The sequence below is a fragment of the Emys orbicularis genome, chromosome 1, assembly GCF_028017835.1.
Source record: "Emys orbicularis isolate rEmyOrb1 chromosome 1, rEmyOrb1.hap1, whole genome shotgun sequence".
NCBI lineage: Eukaryota > Metazoa > Chordata > Testudines > Emydidae > Emys > Emys orbicularis.
In genome coordinates this window covers 348,998,493-349,023,793 of record NC_088683.1, presented here as the reverse complement: position 1 = coordinate 349,023,793, position 25,301 = coordinate 348,998,493, and the positions used below count along the sequence as shown (strand labels likewise).

The 25,301-nt window shown below is 40.8% G+C and overlaps 1 protein-coding gene across 2 annotated transcripts in view; it reads right to left on the bottom strand.

The window, feature by feature from the left end:
- Positions 1-25,301, bottom strand: part of DLG2 (discs large MAGUK scaffold protein 2) — a 933,774-nt gene that overhangs the window by 705,895 nt on the left and 202,578 nt on the right. Inside the window, exon 1 of one of the 2 annotated variants that reach the window (XM_065406561.1) lies at positions 17,990-18,067. The exons of the other annotated variant lie outside the window; for it this stretch is intronic. Within the exon in view, the coding sequence (XP_065262633.1) occupies positions 17,990-18,067 (78 nt within the window). Of the gene's footprint in view, positions 1-17,989; positions 18,068-25,301 lie in introns of those variants that run through there. 2 annotated transcript variants of the gene reach the window in all.

Sequence of the window (25,301 nt, the reverse complement as noted above, 5' to 3'; positions counted from 1 at the left end):
GCCTCCCCCTTGTGCTGTTCTTTGCCTTAAAGCAATGACAGCTGATATTTAACAATTATTTGGAAGTATTATATAAACCAAAATCAGGGTCTGCTGTAAACTGCAAACTGCCACTGTCTGATCTTCCCCCTGCAGTCCAAAATCACGCCTTCCAAAATGGAGGATGAGCTCTGGACCCTGCAGCCAAACTCCACATCCTTACACAACTGGACCAACTCCATCCCCACCACATTTTTCTACCACTTTAGACTACTCTGCTGTCATTTCCAACACCCAGATCAGCCATCTTTGAGTCATCTGACTCTCCTCTCCCTCTTCCCCTACAACCAGTCTCACACAATCCTAGCACCAAAGTTCAACTTGTTCTGTCGCTACTGTTAAAAGCTCGTCCACATGCTGTTTTTCTCCCCTTGATTACTGAAGCCACATAGTATCTCTGCACATCACCTCTCTCCTCCCATTCTGTCCAGAATAGATGGGGAACCGGTTATGCAGTGGCCTGTACTCTAAGCTGTTCAAGATAACAAAGATAATACCCAGCCTGTTACATAACATTGATTAGGAAAGTCAGCAAAAGTTGGAGACAAATAGATGAGTAAAAACTGGAATATTAAGCTAAATGAACAGTAGGAAGGGATCGTCAAGGTTCCTGGTTAAGTCAGAGGTTTGCATACCGGAATGGTTCATTTTAAGAGGATGAAGTTTCCACCCCTTCTGGGTGGGAAGGGTATCACTGAAATGTACAATGGGACAGATGGACAGAAAGAAATGAGATTTATCATCATGGCTGCCACCCCTGCCTCCTGGTACTCCAGGATCTGCCATGTTACCACTGGTCTTCCAGCATCTTTAAGTTGATAAAGGCATCCTGACTAGACCAGGCCATAGAGAGGGAACAAGAAATTTCCTGAACACAGTCATGGTTTTAGAGTTGCCAACCCTTCTGAATTGTCCTGGAGTCTCCAGGAATTAAAAAGATTAATCTTTAAAGATTATGTCATGTGATGAAACCTCCAGGAATACGTCCAACCTACATGGTTTGCAATGGTAGAAAGGAATGAAAGCATGCTCAGAAGGCCATCCAGATTATATTTCAGTATTGGCACTGGTTCCAATAGTGGTCACACTTAATTTTTCAAGCAGTTTCAAGATGTTTACTAGTTTATGAAAATCTCTAAACCCAGAAGGGACCGTTATGATCATCTAGTCTGTCCTGCATAACCCAGGCCATAGAACTGGATCCAGTTATTCCTGCACCAGCTTCTATTTGTTCTAGATCAGCATATCTTCTAGAAAGATATCCAGTTTTGATTTGCCCTCCATATAACTGGGAAAGCCAGAAGAACTGGGAAAGTATTTCAGAAGGGTAGACATTTTTAAGGGTGCCCAACATCGAGACTTTTCTTGTTTTGACCTTGAATATGCTGAAGGAATATCACAAGATTTACGATGACTATTAGATTTTTAGCAGTTCCTAAGCAATATCTGCTTAACTACCTTTGCTGTCGCAGCTTTTTATTTTAGTGAAATTTTATGCAAAAGAGCCTTTTACAGAAACTGATTTAGTGTTCTCTATGCATTTTTTATATACAAACTTAATTTAAAAAGCTTTTTCATACTAACAAATATTGTCCCATGCAGAGACTACATTTAATACATATGCTTATTATTTTCCTTAATGAAAGCAATGTTTAAAGATTGTAGGTAATCGCATTACCCTGTACTCCAATTATACAATCCTGTTCTTCTAACCCTTCTGCAAACAGGCGGCTACCTCACCTCAATTTCCAATTATGTATATTAAGGCCGTCCAAAACCACCCTCATTATTACACACAGCATGTTTGGCTCTATCAGTGAAGATGCTGTAATTAGGGAAGAATCAAATGCATTTTCAAGTCCAAGATAATCACAAGAAAAGTTAATTATGTCAATTAAAATAATCTTCCCTCCACTCAGCTGATATAACCTATTTCTATAGAGACACCAGGGGCCAGATTCTGATCTTTGTTATACCACTGTAACTCCACTTAATTCAGTGTAAGTGAGGGTATGTCTCTGCAGCGTAAGCCCAGGATTCGAAATCAGGCTCAAGGCTAACCTCCCTTCTGTCTAATACAAATTGTGCAGACCCAGGGTCCCAGCACACCACCACCACACCCCAGAGATGGAGGGTCTGAGCCTGAGTCAAGCCTGGACCCAGGGTTCAAGCCCCATTGCTTTTGCAGCATAGATATAGCCCCACTGGACTCATGCTGTGGGAGTTCACCAAAAGTCTCCCACAATCCCATCAACTCACTTTCTTTGTCCTCTGAATAGTCAAGTTTGGTGGACATTCAAGATTTCCCACACTGCACCACGAACAAAGGGCTAGAAAGGCCACATTTTTGGGGGGAGGGCGCTAGGAAGTCTGGGATATGGGCCGTTCAACTCAGCCTGCATAATGCTGGAACCCTAGGGTTAAACAATTCAAAATCTGGGGTTACAAATGAGTTTAGACACTCAAGTCCTATGTTAATAAACCCAGGGTCTGCTAACTCGACTTCTACTAACCCTGGATTCACACTGCAGCATAGACATACCCTCAAAGTGTGTCTACATTTGAGCTATGAGGTGCCATTCCTAGCTTGCATAGAAGTATCGGTGCTAGCTGTGTTCAAGCAAGCACCTAAAAATGGCAATACATCTATGGGGGCCTGGGCAGCTGCTTGGGCTAGCCATCCCACCTACAATCCTGCCTGCCCCCTATTTTTGCAAACTCGAGCACAGGTAGTGTGGATACATCTATGGGAGCTGGCAAGCACAGCCACAAGCTCAAATGTAGATGTACCCTTAGATCAGAATTTTATAGAGACAAACCTTAATTTTAATTAGCAACAGCAGAGACAGTTAAACATGTTACATTCCCAGATTTCACCAAAAGCTAGAAAGCCATCATTAAAATATTCTATCCTGTGGTAAAGAACTCTACAACAAATGGAAAAAACAACACTTAATAACCCAGTTACTAAACTTCTTTGCTTTCTATAATTCGCATCTCTTTAATGTCTTGTAGAAACCTGATAATTTGCTCTTAATACTGTTAACTTTCATTGGCATATCATAAAAGTGTATTGCAGTTCCTAAGACATTTGCAACCTTGAGATGAAAATATTTCTCATTCAAGGTTTCCACTGATTCCCCACCTCCTGCCCCCCTGCCTCCAATCAGTGCCTGATACAGTACTTGATTCCCAGTACAGCTGGGATCACTGCCAAAGATGTTTATTTCAATTTTATCTCCAGTCCAGAATTTAATTCTTTCTTAGCCTTTATTAATCAGTTAAAATCTAAATCTTCATTATTAATTTACTAGAAACAATACAGCACCTTGTAAAACATTTATGCAGCAGTAAATGAAGAGCCCACTTTCCAGGGATCACATGGCATGCCTAATTTACTCCACAACTAAATATTTAATTACTAATTGTAGCTAAACTGAAGGTGCTCTGTTGAAATTAAATCCTTTTCTTAATGACAAAAGGCTTAATTGCATTGTATGCAGCGAGAGTAAGGAGCAGTAGGAAACAGTCTCCTGTTTACATGTTCTTCCTTACCAGTGAAGCAAAGGACCATGTACTTTGCAACATGCTGCATCAATTGTGTAATATGGCCTGGTACTTACTGATACCTAAACTCCCCAGAGTAATTTTAACACAAATAGGTTTGAAATGCCATTCTAAATTACTAAGGAAGATAATGCACGGCATGTGTAGGACAAGAGAAAAATGAAAGTTTTCAATAAAAGGGTATGTATACACTTCAAAGAGGACTACAATACTGTGAACTCAGGACCTTCAATTTCACATCCACAGCACCCACACAGGAGTTACAGTGCAGCATTTTGGTGCAAACTGCTATTCACACCCACTTAGTCCAAAATGCAGGGCTGTGTAGACATGGCCTTAGTGTCTTTTTAATAGCGGATAGGTATTCTTGAGAGGAGTATATCCTGCACTTGGATGGTCTCAGTGAAGCATGCTCCCCCCACCCCAATCCCTGCCAATCTCTAATTAGGATAATTTTATATTTTAACTGGCAGAGTTTTTTATTTAGGTATGCGTGGCATTTACGGTTCTAGTGTAAAGCACCGCAGCACCCAAGTCACTTTTGAACATGGTACTTAGGCATTGTGAAAGTTTTACCCACTAGCAGGGTGGGTAGATATCATCCCAAGAGAAACAGTTTCCAAAAGCAGACTGGAAAACATTCATGCAGTTCTGGGGGAAAGAAGGAGATTTGCAGAGGCCAAATAAACCTTATCCATCAATAATTTCTGTCCTTTTTGAACGATTTAGCCAAAGTACAGTGAAAAGCACAAAACATTTTTCCTCACCATCAAACTTGTGTGTTATTTCTATACAGTTAATATTTGTTGAGCCCCCACTATTGTGAAAAAGGAAGAAATCCAGTCCCTGCCCCAAAGAGCTAACAATCTAGAAAGACTATATAGTACAGACCAAATACTAGCACAAATTTTAACATCTGAATCCCACCGTGTCTTCATTATCCTATCTCAGGGTAATTGTCTTAAGCAGATTTTCCATAGCTTTAAGACATTGACAATTTTTATATTATTTCAGTACAAAACAGCATCTGGATTTCCCCCCCTCCCCCCTTTTCAGAAGATCTCTGCTTTTCAATTAGAGTCGTTATCCTAATGATGTGACCTTGCCCCATCTCCCAAGTGCCTGTCAAGGTAGTAGTGACTAGGGGCTTTTGTTAATTTATGTCCAAACCTGTGTGTTGCATAACAAAAGCTTTTGGGGCATTGTTTTACATCCACACCTGTCCATAATGTAGGAGAACCAGTGAATGAAAGGTAGATTGCAATATGCTGGATGGCGGAAGGACTGGTGCTGGAGCATAGAACCTATCCCACGCAGGTCAGCTGTTCAAATCCAACAAAGGTTGATAATGACAAAGTTATTGTATTGGTGGACTATGGGAAAGGAGCATGGTCATAGACCAGTTAACACTGCATAGGTGTCCAGTTCACACAAAGAGCTACCTAATGTAGCATTACAGTAGAACGTCAGAGTTACCAACACCTCAGGAATGGAGGTTGTTCGTAACTCTGAAATGTTCGTAACGCTGAACAAAACGTTATGGCTGTTCTTTCAAAAGTTGACAACTGAACATTGACTTAATACAGCTTTGAAACTTTACTATGCAGAAGAAAAATGCTGCTTTTAACCCTCTTAATTTAAAGGAAACAAGCACAGAAACCGTTTCCTTCCCTTGTCAAATCTTTTTTTTTTTTAAACTTTCCCTTTATTTTTCAGCAGTTTATGTTTAACATGGTAGTGTACTATATTTGCTTTTTCTCCCCCTTCTGCTGCTGCCTGATTGCATACTTTGGGTTCCAAATGGGAGGTGTGGTTGACTGGTCAGTTCGAAACTCTACTATTCGTAACTCTGAGGTTCTACTGTACCTGACCTCTTCATTGGTAGTCTCAGAAGAGGAGCCAAAGCCTACACATGATCTAGAGACTATTTTCCCCTATAACTAGGGGTGATCGCTCCAGAACAAGGCTGAGACACAAAGAACTGAGGGGAAGCTAGCTCAGCTGTTTCTTCAGTTATATGTGACCTGTGGTCAAGAAGACAACTTGATGTCTGCAGAGGTGTCAAGCTAATGTTTCACATGAACACTTAGGACTGGTCTTCACTAGCAAAAGTGGTTTGTTACCACATTAGCTAAACCAATGAGGAGTTCGGTGGCACCTTAAAGACTAACAGATTTATTTGGGCATCAGCTTTTGTGGGTAAAAAACCCACTTCTTCAGATGCATGGAGTCAAAATTACAGATGCAGGCATAAATATATTGACACATGAAGAGAAGGGAGTTGCCTTACAAGTGGAGAACCACTGCTGACAGGGCCAAATCAATCAGAGTGGATGTGGTCCACTCCTAATAATTGATGAGGAGGTGTCAATACCAAGAGAGGGAAAATTACTTTTGTAGTGAGCCAGCCACTCCCAGTCCCTAATCAAGCCCAAATTAAGGGTGTTAAATTTGTAAATGAATTGTAGCTCTGCAGTTTCTCTTTGTGTCTGCATTATTATAAAAGTTACCTACAGAGAGTCATTGAGATCACAATAAGCCCAATTCTCATTTTCACCAAGTCCTTTTTTACACCTCTCTGGCACTGCAAAGGTACCTCAGATTAGAAGCAAATTACATGTATACCACCACTGTCACGGTGGTGTCAAAGGGCTTTTGTATAAATGAGAAACAGGCCCAATATAATTTATTTAGAAACTACAGTTAGAATTCTCATATCAGCTTCTCAGAAGGCTTTGACTCCATTAGACAGTGTTTCTTGTCAATATATTAACCTGATCTATATCTACATACATATTAGAGATGCCAAGTGTAATTCAAAACCCAAGTCAAACAAGTATTTTATTATGCTATATTTTACATTGCTTATGGAAGACACAGATGAACAACTGAGGCCAAAGATATTCACACTTGTGTATTACGCAAGCCATTTTCATAATACACTTGCAAATTGCAGAAATATGCAAAATAAAAAACAAATTTCCATAAATAATGGGAAACATTTGAATTAAACATTATATTCACAATGCTACACCCTGGGATTTAACTGAACTTGATATAGCTATCAACTATATTGAGCAGGCAAAAATCCTATTAAATTCCAAATACAGTTCATTACACTATATTTTAGAAGGTGATAACCATAAACAAATTATTTATAGAATACAATGAGAAAATTATTTTTCTTCCTTTTAGAAAAACAGTCTCCTGTAGTTGGTGGTAATAAAGCTGGTTATTCATTAGAAATAGATCCAGACTGACTCTATTCAAGTCACAGCATGAGCACCCAAAGTAGCAATTAATGTAGGCATTGGTGTGGAAGTGGTTTTCCAAATGCCATTCTGTTTCTTTTTGTTTTGTTTTTATGTGACTGAGGTGAAAGTTAAGTTGAAAAATTACAACTACTATTTCTGAAAGGTACATAACACTAAGCTATTTTATAAGATATCAAGTAGTGACCACCTTGATTATAAATTTAAAAGCATTGTTTTTGCAGAGCAGTCTTGGTGGCACAGTGGAAATGCAATGCATTACCATACGAAGCATCCAGCTAGGATCAATTGCCAATGCCAGTCCTCTAGACCAATCCGAGTAGGGTAGAGATGGAGCTCCAGTCCATAGCAAGGGAGTGCCAATAGTTGCTTAACAGAAACTTCTTTAGCCAATGAAGGAGAAATACAGATTGACTTTAACAAGAATCCCCTCTACTTCTCCTTAGTTGGGAGGACAGTGGCTATGAAGGGGAGCGCCTTGCAACACATGGAGGGACCCATTCAGGGATGCACATACACACTCAAAAACTCCTCCTAAGAAAAAGCTAAATTTACAAGAGAATAAATGATTGCAGGGGATTAACTTCAAGCCATGGATGCATAATAAGCTATTCGTGATTTACTCTTGTATTTTTTGGAGGATTATTTGGATTCATTTTATTATGATTGTAACTCACCTCTACCTATCAGCAAAAATAACAGGAGTACTTGTGGCACCTTAGAGACTAACAAATTTATTAGAGCATAAGCTTTCGTGGGCTACAACCCACTTCTTCGGTGTCTCCTACCAGTATGTATTAGTAATTATATACACTGCCTTATAAACAAGTACAAAAACAAAAAACAAAAACAAAAACAAAAACCACAAGTTTAGTTGCCATGTGGATCTGAATTAAATCTCAATACAAGAAAAAAAACCCTTATAATTAAGGCCAAACCACCACCACATCCACCCACAACCTGGAATCAAACTTAATCCCCCACTAATGCTATTGTGCTAAAGCAACAGGCACGCTGATGAGCAAACAGGGGTATTAACACTCTTGTCAAATGGAGAATTAGGTGCACAAATCCTTTTGTAGGGAGATGGGAGCATCTCCCCAAATCCATAAAATACAACATGCAAAGAACATTTAAAAGCCTGTTCCAGTGGAATGTGATAAAGCTGGTATCTGCTTTTGTAAGAGGTACTAAAGGTGACATGAATCAGTATGGCAATTTTCCCTTCCCCTAACTCCAGGTGTTCAGTCATGAGATACAACCGCATTTGCTCCAATCCCTCAGACAGAGATAAATACCTACAAGATCTCTATCAAGCATTCTTAAAACTACAATACCCACCTGCTGAAGTGAAAAAACAGATTGACAGAGCCAGAAGAGTACCCAGAAGCCACCTACTACAGGACAGGCCCAACAAAGAAAATAACAGAATGCCACTAGCCGCCACCTTCAGCCCCCAACTGAAACCTCTCCAGCGCATCATCAAAGATCTACAACCTATCCTGAAAGATGATCCCTCACTCTCACAGATCTTGGGAGACAGACCAGTCCTCGCTTACAGACAGCCTTCCAACCTTAAGCAAATACTCACCAGCAACCGCACACCATACAAAAACACGAACCCAGGAACCTATCCTTGCAACAAAGCCCAATGCCAGCTCTGTCCACATATCTATTCAAGTGACACCATCATAGGACCTAACCACATCAGCCACACCATCAGGGGCTCATTCATCTGCACATCTACCAACGTGATATATGCCATCATGTGCCAGCAATGCCCCTCTGCCATGTACATTGGCCAAACTGGACAGTCTCTACGCAAAAGAATAAATGGACACAAATCTGACATCAGGAATCATAACATTCAAAAACCAGTGGGAGAACACTTCAACTTCTCTAATCACTCAGTGACAGACTTGAAGGTGTCAGTTTTGCAACAAAAAAACTTCAAAAACAGACTCCAAAGAGAGACTGCTGAACTCGAATTAATATGCAAATTAGACACAATTAACTTAGGCCTAAACAGAGACTGGGAATGGTTGGGTCATTACACTAATTGATTCCCCCCCCCCCCCGTTAAGTTCTCCTCACACCTTCTATGGGTCATCTCGATTATCACTTCGAGGTTTTTTCTTCTGCTGCTACTGATAGCTCATCTCAATTGATTGGCCTCTTACAATTGGTATGCGTACTTCCACCTTTTCATGTTCTCTGTATGTATAAATATCTTCTGTCTGTGTGTTCCACTCTATGCATCTGAAGAAGTGAGCTGTAGCCCATGAAAGCTTATGCTGAAATAAATTTGTTAGTCTCTAAGGTGCCACAATTACTCCTGTTCTTTAGTCATGAGTGAGTTACAACTTGTTCCCTGGTTTTCTCTACAAGAGTACAACTGCATTCTTTCCCTTGCTCAGGGCTGGTGGAAATTATATGAGATATCCTTTAGTGAAGAGGTTTTAAAACAGGGAGGTGGATTTGTTACAAGGATCAAATGTTATATAGGGGTTGACTGTAGTCAAGTAAAAGACTTGTTTCGCCTTTAGCCAGGGCCGGATTAACTGTCCTGTGGGCGCAGGGCTATTAGATTTTGTGGGGCCCCTGGGTGTTTGGAGTGGGGGAGTTGGCTCAGGGCTGGGGACTGGGGTGTGGGAAGGGGTGAAGCTCCAGCTGGGGGGGTGAGCTCTGGGGTGGGGTCAGGGATGGGACAGGAGATTGGGGTACAGCAGAGGTTTGGGGTGCGGGCTCTGGGTGGGAGTTTGGATGGAGGAGGGGGCTCAGGGCTAGGATGGGGGGTTGGGGTGCGGGTGGGGATGTGGGGTCTGGGAGGGAGTTTGGGTGCAGGAGGGGGCTCCGGGCTGGGGTAGGGGATTGGGCTGCAGGAGGAGGTACAGAGTGCAGGCTCCGGCCAGGAGGCACTTACCTCGGGCGGCTCCTGGGTCAGCAGCGCTGCAGGGCTAAGGCGGGATCCCTGCCTGCCCTGGCTCTGCGCTGCTCTGCTCTTTGAGGTGGCCAGTATGTCCGGACCCTAGGCAGAAGGGTCAGGCCGCTCTGCGTGGTGCACGCTGCCCATGCCCACAGCATTGTCCCCGCAGCTCCCATTGGCCGGGCAGTGGGGCAGTGCGCAGAGATTTCCTGAACGCCTCTCGCCTAGGGGCTGCAGGTGCAAATTGGTGAGTCAGTGCTTGCGGCTCCCACCCTGAGTGGGTTGGGGCACCGAGGCTCGGGGACCAGTGTCTGGCCCACAGCGCGGAGACTTGCCATGGGCCGGATGAAAAGAAGCAGCGGGTCGCATCTGGCCTGCAGGTTAGCCCGAGGCCCTGGGCTGTAGCCCCTAAAGCCCCTGCATTAATCTGGCCCTGCCTTTAGAGCAAAGTTTTTTAAAAAGGCACTGGTGGTCTGTGGGTTCTATTGCTCCTTTGGAGTGAAATCAGCTGGGCAAAAAACATTTTCCCCACCCTACAAAGATTCCCCCCTCCCCCCCCCCCATTTGGCACTGGAGCAAACACAAGACCTTCCAAAGTTTTTCACAAAAACTAGAGCGAAAGGGTGAGCAACTTTAGAATAGCCAACAGTTAGGGCACCCACCTGGGATGTAGGAGACCCAGATTCAAATTCCTGCTTTGAATGAGGCATGTGCAAGCGCTGACTACTGGCTATTTTTGGAGAGGGGGGGACTTCTCCCTCTCTCTCTCTGGTTTTGAATAGAAATTCCATCCTGGACCCAAGAAACTTTTCTTGACAAAAATTTAATCAAAACTGACCCTTTCCCATACCAAATTTTGTTTTTGACAAATCAGAATTTTTTTTTAAACAAGAAAAGTTTAGTTACAAAATTATAAGCAGCTTTACTGAGGACTGAGTAACTACTGGAAGGTCCAGGTTAGCAAAATGTACAAGCAAAGTAACTAAATATTGAAGAGATATAATACTAATTACAGATAAGAGAACCTGTGCCCTAAGTTGATGTTTTATTAATTTGAATTGCTTTCCATATTTCTTGTGTGCATAGTTTCTGTTCTTTTGTTGTTGTGAGTAAATACTGGTATGAATGAATCTCTCTCATTTCTCTCAAGTTAGCTAGCTGGAGAGCTGCTTGTAAATAAAAGAGTTTAAAGGAATATTAATTGCCCTGAATTGGCCTACTGTTAAGGCAAGTTGCATTACAAATAAAGACACAGGAGAGATATTAAGGATATACACTCTGCCATGAAGAATCAGTTGATAAAGGTAATAGCACTGATGTAATATACTTAGACTACCGTAAGGCATTTGACTTGGTACCACATGACATTTTGATTAAAAAAAACTAGTAAGATCTAAAATTAACATGGCACACATTAAATGGAGATAAAGCTGGATATCTGATAGATCTCAAAATGTAATTGTAAATGGAGAATTGAGCTATGTTTCTAGTGGAGTCATACAGAGATCCATTCTTGGCCCTACACTATTTAATATTTTATTAATGACCTGGAAGAAAACAAAATCATTATTCACAAAGTTTGCAGAGGACACAAAAATGGAGGGAGTGGCAAATAATGAAGATAGTTTCACTGATATAGTGCAATACAGATTGCTTGGTAAGCTAGGCGCAAGCAAACAATATGCATTTTAATACAGCTAAATGTAAACGTGTACATCCAGGAACAAAGAATGTAGGCCATTCTTGGAAGCAGCGACTCTGAAAGAAGATTGGGGGTGGGGGTGACACTCTGGCCAAAAGGGCTAATACAATGTTTGGATGCAGAAATAGAGCATTGATGTGACCTCTGCTGGAATACGGTGTCCAGTTCTGGTGCCCACAATTCAAGAAGGATGTTGATAAATTGGAGAAGGTTCATAGCAGAGCCACAAGAATGATTAAAGGAATAGAACAGATGCCTTATAGGGATAGGCTCAAAGAGCTCAATAAATTTAGCTTAACAAAGAGAAAGCTAAGGGGTGACTTGATTACAGTACAAGTACCTACACAGGGAACAAATATTTAATAGTGGGATCTTCAATGTAGCAGAGAAAAATATAACACAATCCAATGGCTGGAAGCTGACGCTAGACAAATTCAGAATGGAACTAAGACATTCATTTTTAAACATGAATAATTAACCACTGGGACAACTACCAAATGTTGTGCACCACTGACAATTTTTTAATCTAGAATGCATACTAAGATGGTCTCTACTTCAAAAGGAATTATTTTGGGGAACTTTTATGGCCTGTGTGATACAAAAAGTCAGACTACCTGATCACAATGGTCCCTTCTGGCCTTGGAATCTATGAATCACCATTTAGTCACACTGCTGATTGGATTCTATAAACATTTCCAAAGATGGATAGTGCATTTCTAGAGAATTGCATTAATTACACATTCCAGCTTTGTCAGCCTTTTTTAAGGAAATATTTTTTCTTTCTTTTTGTAAATACCTACATGTTTTGTTTTTCTAGCCAATCCTTAACCTCCAAAATAGCAAAAGTACAGCCAGTACCAAATACATTATCATACTTCACTACCAAAGTTCTGAGCCAAAGCCCATGGAAGTCAACTAGAAGGCACTCATTGCCCACGATATGCTTTGGATCAGGTTCTAAGTGCCTTACCTAAAACTAGAGCTGTCAATTAATCATAGTTAACGCAAGCGATTAAAGCAAAACAAATTAACTAGATTAAAAATAATTAGTTGTGATTAATCTCAGTTTTAATTGCACTGTTAAACAATAATAAAATACCAATTTAAATTTATTATAAATATTGTTGGATGTTTTTTCTTTTTTGTCCTTTATGCCGCTTTTCCTGGTGAGGGTCGTGGCAGAAGCATGGACTAGGGAGGACCAGACCTCCCTTTCCTCCACAACAGGTTCCAGCTCCTCCTGGGGGATTTCCCAGCATTCCCAGGGCAACCAGGAGATCTAATCCCTCCAGCATGTCCTGGGATGACCTTGAGGCCTCCTCCCCGTGGGATGTGCCTGGTAGAGTTCCAACGGAAGCTTCTCAGGGGGCATCCTTATCAGGTGCCCAAACCACCTCAGCTGGCTCCTCTCAATCCAGAGGAGTAGCAGCTCTACTCCGAGACTCTCCCGCATTGCTGAGTCCCTCACCCTGTCTCAAGGGTAAGCCCAGTCACCCTGTGGAGAAACCTCATTTCCACCGCTCGTACCTGCAATCTCGTCCTTTAGGTCATTACCCAAAGTTCATGACCATAGGTGAGGATGGGGACGTAGAATGACCTATAAACCGAGAGCTTCATCCAAGAACTCAGCTCCCTTTCACCACCACCCATATCACTGCCGCCACCGCACCAATCCGCCGGTCGATCTCACGCTCCCACTTACCATCATTTGTGAAGAAGATCCCTAGATACTTGAACTCTTCCACTAAGGACAGCTGCTCCCCCCCTCACCTGGAGAGAGCAGTCCACTTTCTTCCAGGAGAGGAGCCTGACCTCCGATTTGGAAGTGCTGATTCTCAGCCCAGGTACAGTGCTCACTTTATATAATTTTTATTACAAATATTTGTACTATAAAAAGATAAAGAAATGGTATTTTTCAATTCACCTCATACAAGTACTGTAGTGCAACCTCTTTTTCATGAAAGTGCAACTTACAAATATTTTTTTACATAACTGCACTCAAAAACAATGTAAAATTTTAGAGTTTACAAGTCCACTCAGTCCTACTTCTTGTTCAGCCAATTGCTAAGACAAACAAGTTTGTTTACATTTACGGGAGATAATGCTGCCCGCTTCTTATTTACAACATCACATGAAAGTGAGAACAGGCCTTCGCATTTTCACTGCTGTAGCTGGCATTGCAAGGTATTTATGTGCCAGATATACTAAACATTTGTATGCCCCTTCATGTTTCAACCACCTTTCCAAAGGAGCTGCTTCCATGCTGAATTTAAATTGGTATTCAATTATTGTTTAACAGTGTGATTAAAACTGTGATTAACCACAACTATTTTTTTAATCTCACGATTAATTGTAAGTATTTTTTAATTCATTTGACAACCCTACTTAAAACCTTTTACTTCAATGGGAATTCATAATGTTCAAAATCTGAACACCACTCATTATGTAGCTGTTATCTTGAGAAATTCTAAATCTGACACTATCCGCATTTTATATACATTTATAAAGGAAAACTCTGCTCTGTCTTTGTGATATTATATTCTCATGAGGTGGCTCATATTGTGAACTACAGGAGAGAGGTTCTTAGAATTGCAAAGGCAATAAATAAGAGCACTTCAACATTAGAAAAACAACAAGTACAAGTCATTTTAAACAAATATACTTTTTTCTTTACTGCCTTTTTGTGAAATTTCATCACTTTATGCATACAGTTAAGAGAATAATAGATTTTTTGATTTGGTGGGTGAACTGAAAAACTAGAAAAATATTTGGTTAGTTTCTAACAAATTGCTTTTTTTGTTTTGTTTTGTTTTTCCTCACCAAAATAAAAATCCCACAAAAATTTAGACTGTGTCCATTTGAAATGACATTTTCAATTAGCAATGTCAATTTGAATCAACATTTCATTTCTAAAATGTTATTCTGAATCAATGTTTTCTTTTGAAATGAAATGTTGCCATTTTTTGTTTTGAAAATGTTGAAATCAAATGTTTCAATGTTTAAGTCTTTGTGGATTTTTTTGTTTAGTTTTTTCAGCCAAAACTGTACACTGAAGTCAACCCAAACAGTTCTGGTGCCCCAAAAGTTGCATTTTTGGCAAATTTACTATTCATTGAGGAAATTTCACTGTAATTATTGCTATAATAAAGCGGCCCCACACAAAGTAATTTTCTTTTAAAACAAAATATAGTATGACAATCAGAGTATCTTTCATTCCACTCTGTGCTGATCTTTAGTTTTCCTTCTTAAATCAAATTGATTAATTGCTCCATTACCTTTCTGCACCACTTCCAATCATCTGCAATACTTATTTTTACAGCTTAACCACATGAAGTAACATCTCTTGATTTTTGCTTAATTGCAGTTTAATGAGAAAAATTCAAATTATCAATCAAAGGACTTGTCTATATGGTAGGGTAACATGCTCTATGGGGGTGTGGTGCTCTAGGGGGGTGTGATTTCCAAAGTGCACTCACATATTGCACATTAATTAATTGGTCTCTGTAGAACCTGCTGGTGCACACGAAAAGTTCCCTATATAGTACTGTTTCAAACACAGTTATTTGAAAGCGAACCAGCAGGGTCTACACAGTACAACCGCAAAGTACTTTACCATCTTTAATTACACAAGTCTCACAGGCAAGACCAATTGTCTTAAGTAACCTTTTCTCAATATTGGCAGACTCCCCTCTTAACTATATAACAACTTCATAGCAGCACTACTAGTAGTAACATAGTGTCAAGAAGTCCCAATCAGAATTGGGTCCCCACTGTGCGAGGTGCTGTACATACAAAAAATCTCAGTCCATGTCCAAAGGAGTTTACAGACTAAAAAAATACAATTAAGTATGACAATTTTTCAAAATGCCTCTCTTTATCTAAGAGAAAATTGGAACATTTTTAAGGGCAGCTAGTGGAGGTAGACAAGGATTATCCCATTTTTTACTTACAGGGAAACTGAGGTTCAGAGAGGTTAAGCCTGACATCTGAAATTTATGGCAGAGACAGTTACAGAGCCCAATTCTCCCAGTTTTTAGTGCCTGGATTTAAACTACAAACAATTCTCTTTTTTCTGCATATATTTGCTGTTAAAATCTTTGTTTGCAGATTATTATATTGAACGGCTCATTATGAAAAGCATAGCTTATTTAAATCATGCGTGCACGCAGCAAAATAGCAACTCTGTTTTCACGTAAAAATATTTGAACAAGGCAAAACAAGCTAATAGTTATATTGATTATTCAACTGAGCAGCGCCAATAACATAAACCTTACAAAAACAAGTCAGACACTTTTTTCATTTACTTATTGTCAACCATGTTTTCAAATCATTTTCCTGCTACCAAATTACTGGACTGCAGATGTCAGTGTTTATCAGTTTCCGAACATCGCTAGCACTCAAGAGGAAAACCTACGTGCCATACTAGGCCATGGATTTCCTCCTGCCACTGGTACATCATGGTGATTTATGAAAGGAGTTTTAAGTCACTGGAAGCACTGCGTATGGAATGAAGCCTGAAGGATGAATCCTATCCATGGCAATAATCAAGACCAAAAAAAAAGATGAATGAAATCTGAGCACAAACATGGTTCTATATTTTGGTTCTTAGGAAATTCCAATAGAGAATGGTCTATTAGCGTACTGGAACAGAGCTCATGTAAGCATTTCCCCGCAAACTCTCAACTGCAGCTCTTAAACATGAATACCATTGAAAACAGTGTAGGGGTCACAAATGCCTGATAGAAGTCCTATAGAACTGAATAGGGATTAACCCAACAGATTTCTACAAAAACTATTCTATAAATAACTTAAGAATTTAATAGGCAGTGATATGATTACTATATTTTAATATTATTTTAAACTATACTATAGAATTCTATAGCAGGAATACCATTTTCTATTAAATTCAATTGTATTTTCCCATAGAGATTAAATAAGATTAAAAAAACCCAAAGAACCATGTGTACACACACTTGTTTTATATAATGCATTCTAGACCAGCTTTAAAACTTCTGAATGTGTTTCTGTCTGATGGATACTTAATCCCTCAGCTACCATTTTGGGGTAGGGGAGGGTGGAGGCTCCCATGGGAGGAGGTAGTCAAGGCTTAAGTGTTGGGTTTTTTTCTCCCTCTCCCTCCCACAAACAAAACACACCTAGCACAAGAGTTTATATGATACCACAGATGGTTGCTTTAGTGAGAGTAACAAAAAAATGATAAATCCCACATTAAGACAATGGAATTTGTGACAACATAAGAAGGGGTAAAAAATGATCACATGAATATGATTTTGGGATAATTTTCCAGGATGTTTAAGGTACAATCTGTCATAGCTTTGGTGCTGTGCATTTTCGCCACTTGGAATCTTGGAAAGAGAGGACAGTCTCCTCCCAGAATCATAAAAACAGTTTACTTCTGGTTATCACTTGTTCCAGGTCAAGAGCGTTTTCAGCTACCAATGAATTCAGATGAAGGAGCAATTGTGTGCTGGGTCAGTGATTATATCACAAAGAAATGCCAAAGAAATAATAAAGAAACCTTTTTATGAATCCCTTTGCTACATCAAAGATAAAAGAAACCAAGGGAGACATGACATGAGGGTAATGAAGGCAACTTTACAGCTGTATAGTTCAATCTCTTTTCCCCAACCTACTGCTCAGAGTTCCAATTTTGGTGAAATCGTCCCATTTTAAAAATGGTGTCTATCATTCTGTTAATTCAACACAAAGATGGACTACAGATCTTATAAATTGCTTCTATAAATCAAAATGGAAGACTTATTCCCAGTGCTCCTAACTGTAAATTCTAACACATTTTAAGTTTTGTTTTTCAGGGAAAGATGACAGAGGCATCTTCGGTATGAGGACTTACAGAAAACAGCTGGTTAAATAGTCACACATTTTATAAAAAATGATTTTATGACTGATGTAAAAACAGAGTAAAGAAATAATGCTAGAAACCAATGACTAATGGATAAGATTGTAGCCATTTATTTTTAATATAGCTACTTCCTATTTAAATAGGAGGGATCCAAGCTACAATACAGCATTTCAACAAGTACCACGAAATAAAATCCCCAACCCTTTTAACACTTAACATATTACATTCTGATTGGTGCCATATTAGATAAATATATACAAGCAGCAAAAAGCAATGGTTGTTTGAGAACCTAATGTTGTAGTCATAAAAATAATGCAGCACAGCAACAAGTTTACTGGAGTGTTCCCTGAACACGCAAGATACCAGATGTACTGCTGTTTATTTTTCAAATGAAAGGGCCATAAAGACTTTGGAAATGATTATCTCTTCAGCATTTAAACAAACTGACAAGCACAGAAACATGAATCAAGAATGTTTGCATGAAATCACATAAATAGTGATAGGTCATTTTCAGTTTATTAAAAAACCTAATCAGATATACTACAGTATGTAGCAGGCATCTTACATGAGAGGCAAGGCTAATATTCCCACCAAGAACATACCTTCTCTATTTTTGCTTTCCTGGCATTATGCACAAACCTGCGTCCCAGCTTCTTGGCATACCAAATAGAGGCAAACATTGTAGTGATTGTTCAGATTTCAGTCTGGATATGCAGCACAATAAACTTCCACCAGAGCTCAAATACAAGTCTAATGATGGTAAAGGTCTCACTACTACGCTGTTGCTTTCTCAGATCCTCTCATAGTGGTTTCTGAAAAACCCTGTATGACCAGTCTGCAGGTGTATTTACATACTGTCAGCAGGAGGTCCAGGGTGAGGCATCTTTGCATCCAGCTCACATCCAGTCTGCTAAGTGCCTGTCTGCAGTTCTTTAGCACTGTCACCACAAACTACATGTGTGTCAGTATGAAAGGAAGCTGCAGTAAACTAGTGTAGCAGACAGCTCACCTCCTGCTTCTTGTGTTCTGAAATTTAACTCTTTGATTCTTTTTCATTTGCTAGTATGCAATGACAGGGACAACAGTTTCAATGCAAGATACACAGTACCACGGGTAAATCAAAAGGGGCAGAAGTGCTGATAGAATAGGAATGTATATTCACTATTAAATGAAGGAACAGGTGTTTTACATGGCCAAATGCAATTAAAATATAAAAGAGAAATGAGTGAACTGATTCACTGATAACACTGTTTTAAGTTGCATATATTTTTCTCCGGTTTTTCAGTTGACAAGTTAAAAAACATCACATCTATTCAATTCATTTCCTGATACCAAATGTAGCTTTAAGAGATATAAGACTCACTTGAGGATCTTTGCTATGTGAACTCATTCATTATGAAACAAGAAACTGACATTCTTAAATTTGCTCTTTAAGTTCTGCCTTATTTAAGCTTTGTTTGTGCCTCTTCCTTTAATCACTAGTTATTTTACATGGAGCGGTGAAATGCTTACGAAGGCTTATTTTTACAACAAAACAGCAATCTGCTGCTTTCCTGTTGCCACGTACCTCGGCTTTAACCCTTCCATTTGCTTTGCTGTTAAATTCTCTGCTAAGCATTAGGCAGAAATATATCCTTTTTGGCTGCAGATTTAGAGTAACAACCAGATGTTCCTCCCAGCCAAGGGCAGTTTTCAAGTCATAAACTTATAGGGTTTCCAGCAGGGTTTCACATTTGATATTGATTAGCATCATAGGGCAAATCCTGGCCCTGGCCCTAGCCCTCCCGGTCCCAAGGCTATAGAAGTGCTAAGAAGTAACAGAACCAGTGATCTTCCACCATGCAGGCGTAGAATTTGTAGAGCCCACACCCAGGAATTACTTCCGCCCCGCCATGAGGGTTGGGGCAATTCACGATTAGCAGAGACTGGCCAGTAAGCCCACTGCTAAATGGTTCCAGTAGCTACTGCACTCCTTGGAATTTATGCACAACAGCTTCCATGGAGATGGATCTACTAAGGGCCTAAGAGTTTGAGAAGCAAAGGATTCCTCCCCAGTTTAAGACTCCTAAGCACAGCACAGCCACACCAGCCGCATGCTGGTGTCCAAGATTTGAGCATATGGCTGGTCAAAACATTTCCATGCAAAACAGAGCACTAGCCTGCTGGGTGACCTTGGGTAAGTCCCTTCAACTCTCTGTGCCTCCGTTTTCTCACCTGTAAAATGGAAATAGTGATACAGACTCCTCTGTAAAGTGCTTTGAGATCTATAGATAAATAGAAGGGTAATGTATATTATTATTTCAATGGAAATTTTTTGATTAAATAGAAATTTTCACGAAAAACCTGTTTTTGGCACACACACAAAAAATTCAGGTTTCTTGGGAGGTTGTTTTTTTTTTTTTTTAATGAAAACCTGAAAAATTCTAACTAAAATGTTAGCGTCTGGTGAAATCTTTGGGAAACTTTTTTTTTTTTTTTTTACTGCCAACCAATTCTAACTAACTTCATTAATACCTAGTTAATCCTGTCAGTCCTAACATTACAAGCTAGGTCATCAGAAAGATGGGGCAAAAACGGACATATCTGGAGTGAGGCTGTTGAAAGGGAATTGCCAGTCCCATGGTACCATTCTCCTCTCCCCACCACCCATGGGACTCTAAAGAAAGGACAGTTGAATCTCCGAGGTGCAAAGACTGATTAGATTCGAGTACTGGGGTTACAATGGCATGGTGCCCACACTCAGAAGGGGCCTCATCGCCCAGACCATGACCCTATGTCTCCGCGTTCCACACCGAGGCCCTGCCCCCACTCAGCTTCTTTCCCCAAGGCCTTGCTTGCTGCTTGCTCCTCTCCGCCCCCTCTCCCACCTCCCCTCTCACTCTTCTCCCTCCCACCCTCATGCGAGCAGTGGGCAGAGCCTAGGGAGACAAAGGCCAAGTGGGGGCGGGGCCACAGGCTGGGCACTGGGGCTCACAAAAAAAGATTAATTCAGCCCTGATTTCATCAACTTATAATTGGGGTGTGCTACACAATGCAACTTGGCATCACGGGAAGGGAGAGGGGGGAGACAGGGAACAGACAGTGACCCAGCTTCACGGGGTATGTGCTGGGAGGTGAATCCTCCCGGAAAGGATTGTTAACCTTCATCAAAAGAACAATGTCCTGGAAGATTCAGCAGAAAACTGAAGACCTCATATTTGAAAAGGAGTAGCCACGGATCAGAAAAATAGAAGGAAGAAAAAATAAATGTCACTCTGCTGCTTTTTAACCAACACTAGAAATTTTCATGCAAATTATAATCCTACTTGCATATACACACACATACTGGAACATTACCCCTCCCCACAAGTTTTAGACACCGAAAAAGTATGCTTTGAAATTGCTTCAGTACTATTCCATGTGAATGTATTTCTTCATCTTTTTTTGAGATAGAGGCAGAAAGAAAGCCACTATTTATATAGAATTTACAGTATTAGTCTTCTGTATGCTCAGCTGCTTAGAGCCAGTCAACAGAGGAAATCCCAGTTCAAAGACAAATCTTATTTTCATGCCTTACCGCTGGCATCATTAGGGGCATTACTGATCTTATTCCTCCACTGACCCAAAAAGTTATAGACAAGAGAGGGTAAAAGAAATGTAAGAATTATAAATGTATTTCTAAAACTCAAAACCACATATATCCCAAAAGGTACACTAAAGAAATGGTCAGATTATAAACCATTTTATTACAGTTCCTTCATAAACTAAGCGTTCAGAAATAGTCAAAAGTGGGCTTAATGGGATTTGTACCTACTGATTTTTTTTTTTTTTTACTGTAACTATAACAAAGCCTTGTTTTACAGAGATGTTACAAGCTGTCCTGCTTTAGAAAATTGGAGCTCGCAGCTGTGGTCTGCTCACAGGAGGAATAAGTACTATAGGTTGATCAGTGAAGTGCTGTGTTCAAGGACAGACAGATGCATGTGATTGTGTAAGACTACAATTGCCAATACGAGATAATCAGTTAAGAGCAAATTTTACAAGGGGCTTCTTGCTGGGAATGAGTGGGTGCTTTCAATCAAATGTTCACATGTATACCATATATTAGATAGGATTCTCAGGATTATGTGAGCAGAGTTAGTCTGTAGACAAATCTGCGGATGCACAAACAAAATGAAGTGGTTGATTGCTGCCTCTGATAAAATCCTATTATTCTCATGACATCACCTGTAGTATTGAAATAAATGGCAAGTGATGCTCAAACTATTGAAATAGACAATTATTTCAAACGCCTTGCTATTTGTTGATATTCTTCGGATGTCATTTTGACTGACAGCCTCTTTTTTCATTTTGATTAGTGCAGTTGTACTTAAACAGCATATATAAAGCAGTGCAGCTTAGCTTGAGACAGGGCATTCATCTTCACTTGTTAAGGGATGCACAAGTGGTGGTGTCATCCCCTCTGTGGTGAAGATACATGTCATCTCTCTAGTAAGTGTGTGCGCACGCAGTGTAGAAAATAGCCTCTTGCACGTCTGCCAGTGTGCGTGTTTGAATAGACACACACAACAGACAAAGTGTATATACATCACAGATGAAGTCGATAATTAAAAATAGTTTAGCCATATAATAAAGCAATTTCTATAACAATATTAAAACAGCCATATTAGGAAAAGGTTAGCCATTTAGGGCCTGAACAGATGCTGAGCATCTGCTACTCTCAATGAAGCTTTAATTCCCATTCACAAGTTAAAGGAGATACAATTAGGGCTAATATAGTAACCCCAGCCCTGGGTTTATAAATTTACATCAGGCAGAGCAGGGTGTGGGGAGAAAGAGAGGAAGAGAACAAACCAGGAGATTTCAGAAATGGATTGGACTGATCGTATTCAACCATCAGTTTGCCCTCTTTGAGAATGCAATTGTTCCAGCTGATCTTCCGATACAACATCATCAGGTTGTGAAGGGTTATGAAAAGCTGTATTAGTCAGTGCATCTAGAAGTGCTAGGAACCTCAACTTGTGCCACTTATTTTGAGAGCCCAGCTCATAGATGCCCACCTCACACAAAGGCCAATGTAGACAGCAGCTCTGGAGAGCATTTTCAGTCTGGTTCATTGCTATATACAGGGTTCTTACAGGATGACCCCTCCTCCTTTCTATTATAAACAGCATTTTTTCCTAGACATGCCCTAAGTGACTATGTCTGCCTCAGCAACTGCTAAAACCCACACTGTCTTATCTACAAAGATTCTAAATTCCTCATGATCGGGAAGATAGAACAATGATTAATAATGATACTTTGCACATCTGTAAAGTCTTTCACTAGAGGAGCTCAATAGTTTCATAAACAAATTAAACTATCGCTGTCAGATTGGTATTTTATAGATGGGGGAAATGAAACTGTTTACAGGTTACAAGATTCATCACAGGTGATGTAGCAAGTCAGTGGCAGAGTCAGGAATAGAGCCCAGGAGTTCGGATTTACAGTTACTTGTTCTAACAAAAATGAAAGAGGAGTTGTGACAAAGTGGGGGTTTTCCCCTTCTTATGTTGGATGTGAATCTTACTGTTTTGCATGAATACTGTGCGTACCTCAGTTTCCCTGCGTATTGCACCAAAGCCTAGGTGGTGGGAATAACGGTGTGTCACTTTTGCTGAGGCCCTCGGGGGCAGGGGAGGCTGCCCAGCTGCATGCATGTAAGCAATGGACAGTGCCCTTCATAACCTGAGAACCAGGAAGGGGATGTGACCAGGTGACACGTTGCCCAGGAAGCAAGACAAAGACCTGGAGGAGGGGCAATGGGCATGTTGGAGGACAGGCAGCGGGGTCCAGTTCAGTCTCCTGTTTGGGACCCAGGGGAGGGAGCCCAGGGGCTCCACACCCTGGATCCCCTCAAGATGGGCTTTGCTGGAAATTCCTGATTTCTGTGGTAACAAATTCTGTTCTACACTGTGTTCCTGTCAACTAATAAACACTTCTGTTTTACACGCTGACTGAGAGTCACTGCTGACTGCAGAGTTGGGGTGCAGGGCCCCTCTGGCTTCCCCAAGACCCCATGCAGGTGGACCCGCTGAGGGAAGTACATGGTAGGAACAGGGGTGCTGAATGCTCCAAGGTCAGACCCAGGAAGGCCATAGCTGAGGAGGCTTTTTGCCCTGGATAGCGTTCCCTGAGGGAAGTCACGCTACCCCAGAGTCCTGGCTTGCTTCATACAGGGCTGTTCCAGAGCATTGGGCCTGTGACTCCATGACAGGAGGAGAAGGAAAAACAGATGAAAGGAAGGTTGGAGCAAGAAACTGAAAAGGAACAAATTTGAAATGGTGGATGCTGAGGAAGAAAATGGGCCACTGCCTTCCTTTCCCCCCCCTTTTTCCTGGCTCTAACTCCTATAGCCCTTCTCTTGTGCCGAGTCACTTTGCTCTAGAAATTCTCTCTTCTGAAACTCAACTACAACAAAGGGTCATCCCTGGCACTAATGTAACCCTTAAATTATGGGCAGCTACTGTTTGCAATTTGGTGTTCTGGTACTATGCAGCGTAATAGTATAAGAGAACAAGGAAAGTTTTAAACTTAGCCAGTTCTCTCTCCTTTCCTCTTTTATTTTGTTAAGCCTTGGAGTGGAGACAGACTTAACTATGGTACTTAATTTTGATTTTAGAAATTGATTTTCCACTCTAATTTCTGCTGGTGCTTGGGAAACTCTAGTGAGCCACACAATTAACATTGCAAACTTTAGCAACCTTAAAAAAAAAAAAAAAAACTTTAGCGATGCCAGTTTTGCTCTTACCTTTGCCTATGGTTCAGCATAAATTTGTCAAAAGTACCCAAATAACTTCAAAAATTTTCTCAGCAGTTAAAGTAAACAGTACGAAGTTAAAGTGGCACCGAAGAACCTTAATTTACCATTAAGCTGCTCACATTCTTGCGACAAATGAAAGTAAGGAGTATACTGTTACCATCAGACTTGTATTTGTGTGGTGAAATAATAAAAAATAATAAATATAATAAAACCCCACACACTGTATCCTTGAGGAGGGAAAGAGAAAGAATAAACCACACATGACAGATGCTAGTCGCATATGTTGCTAGGGCACTTCTTGGAAAGTACTCCGACACAATGGTGATGAATGCCATGTATAAATGAACAGAATGCAATTAATTTCAGTGAGAGGAGGCTCATACTCTTACCATCTACATATCTATGTTAGGACTTATATGGCCCCCAGCACTAAATATCAGAATGCCTCACAATCTTTGACATATTTATCCTCACAACAACCCTGTGAGTTAAGGCAGTGCTAGTTCCCTTTTACACAGATGGGGAACTGGGTATTAGATGGTATGTCTACACAGCAGCTGGGAGGTGTAATAGCCAGCATGGGTTCCTTACATGTGTTAGCTCTGCTCAGGGTAGTGCCTAAAAATAGAGGTGTGGCCATGACAGCACAGATGACCGCTTGGGCTAGCCACCTGAATATATACCGGGGGGGTCAGGCGGGACTGTATACAGGCAGCTAGCCCAAGCCTTTGTCCGTGGTGCTACTGTCAGAAAGTGAAGGTAATTGTAGAGACTCTAATTGTAGAGACTCTGATCAAATCGGTGTGTGGTGGGGCGGCTGCCCCACACAGGGGGGAAGGGTTAAAGCAGACCAGAGGGAGCCAGCGCAGAACCCTCCAATTAGAGGAGGGCTCACTAAACAAGCCAATTGGGAGGTGGCTTGTTGCAGCGGCCAATCAGGGCCAGCAGGGGCCATATATAAAGAGCTCCCCAACAAAGCAGAGAGAGTTTCTCCCTGGCCTGCTAGGGAGAAGGACTGGCTGTCTAGGAGCACCATGGCTAGAGCAGAGCTGGGCAGGGTAGCAGAGCAGGAGGAGCTTCTGGCTGATCGCTGCCAGACTGAGGCCCTGGAGGGGCTAGGGCTGCCCCCATTT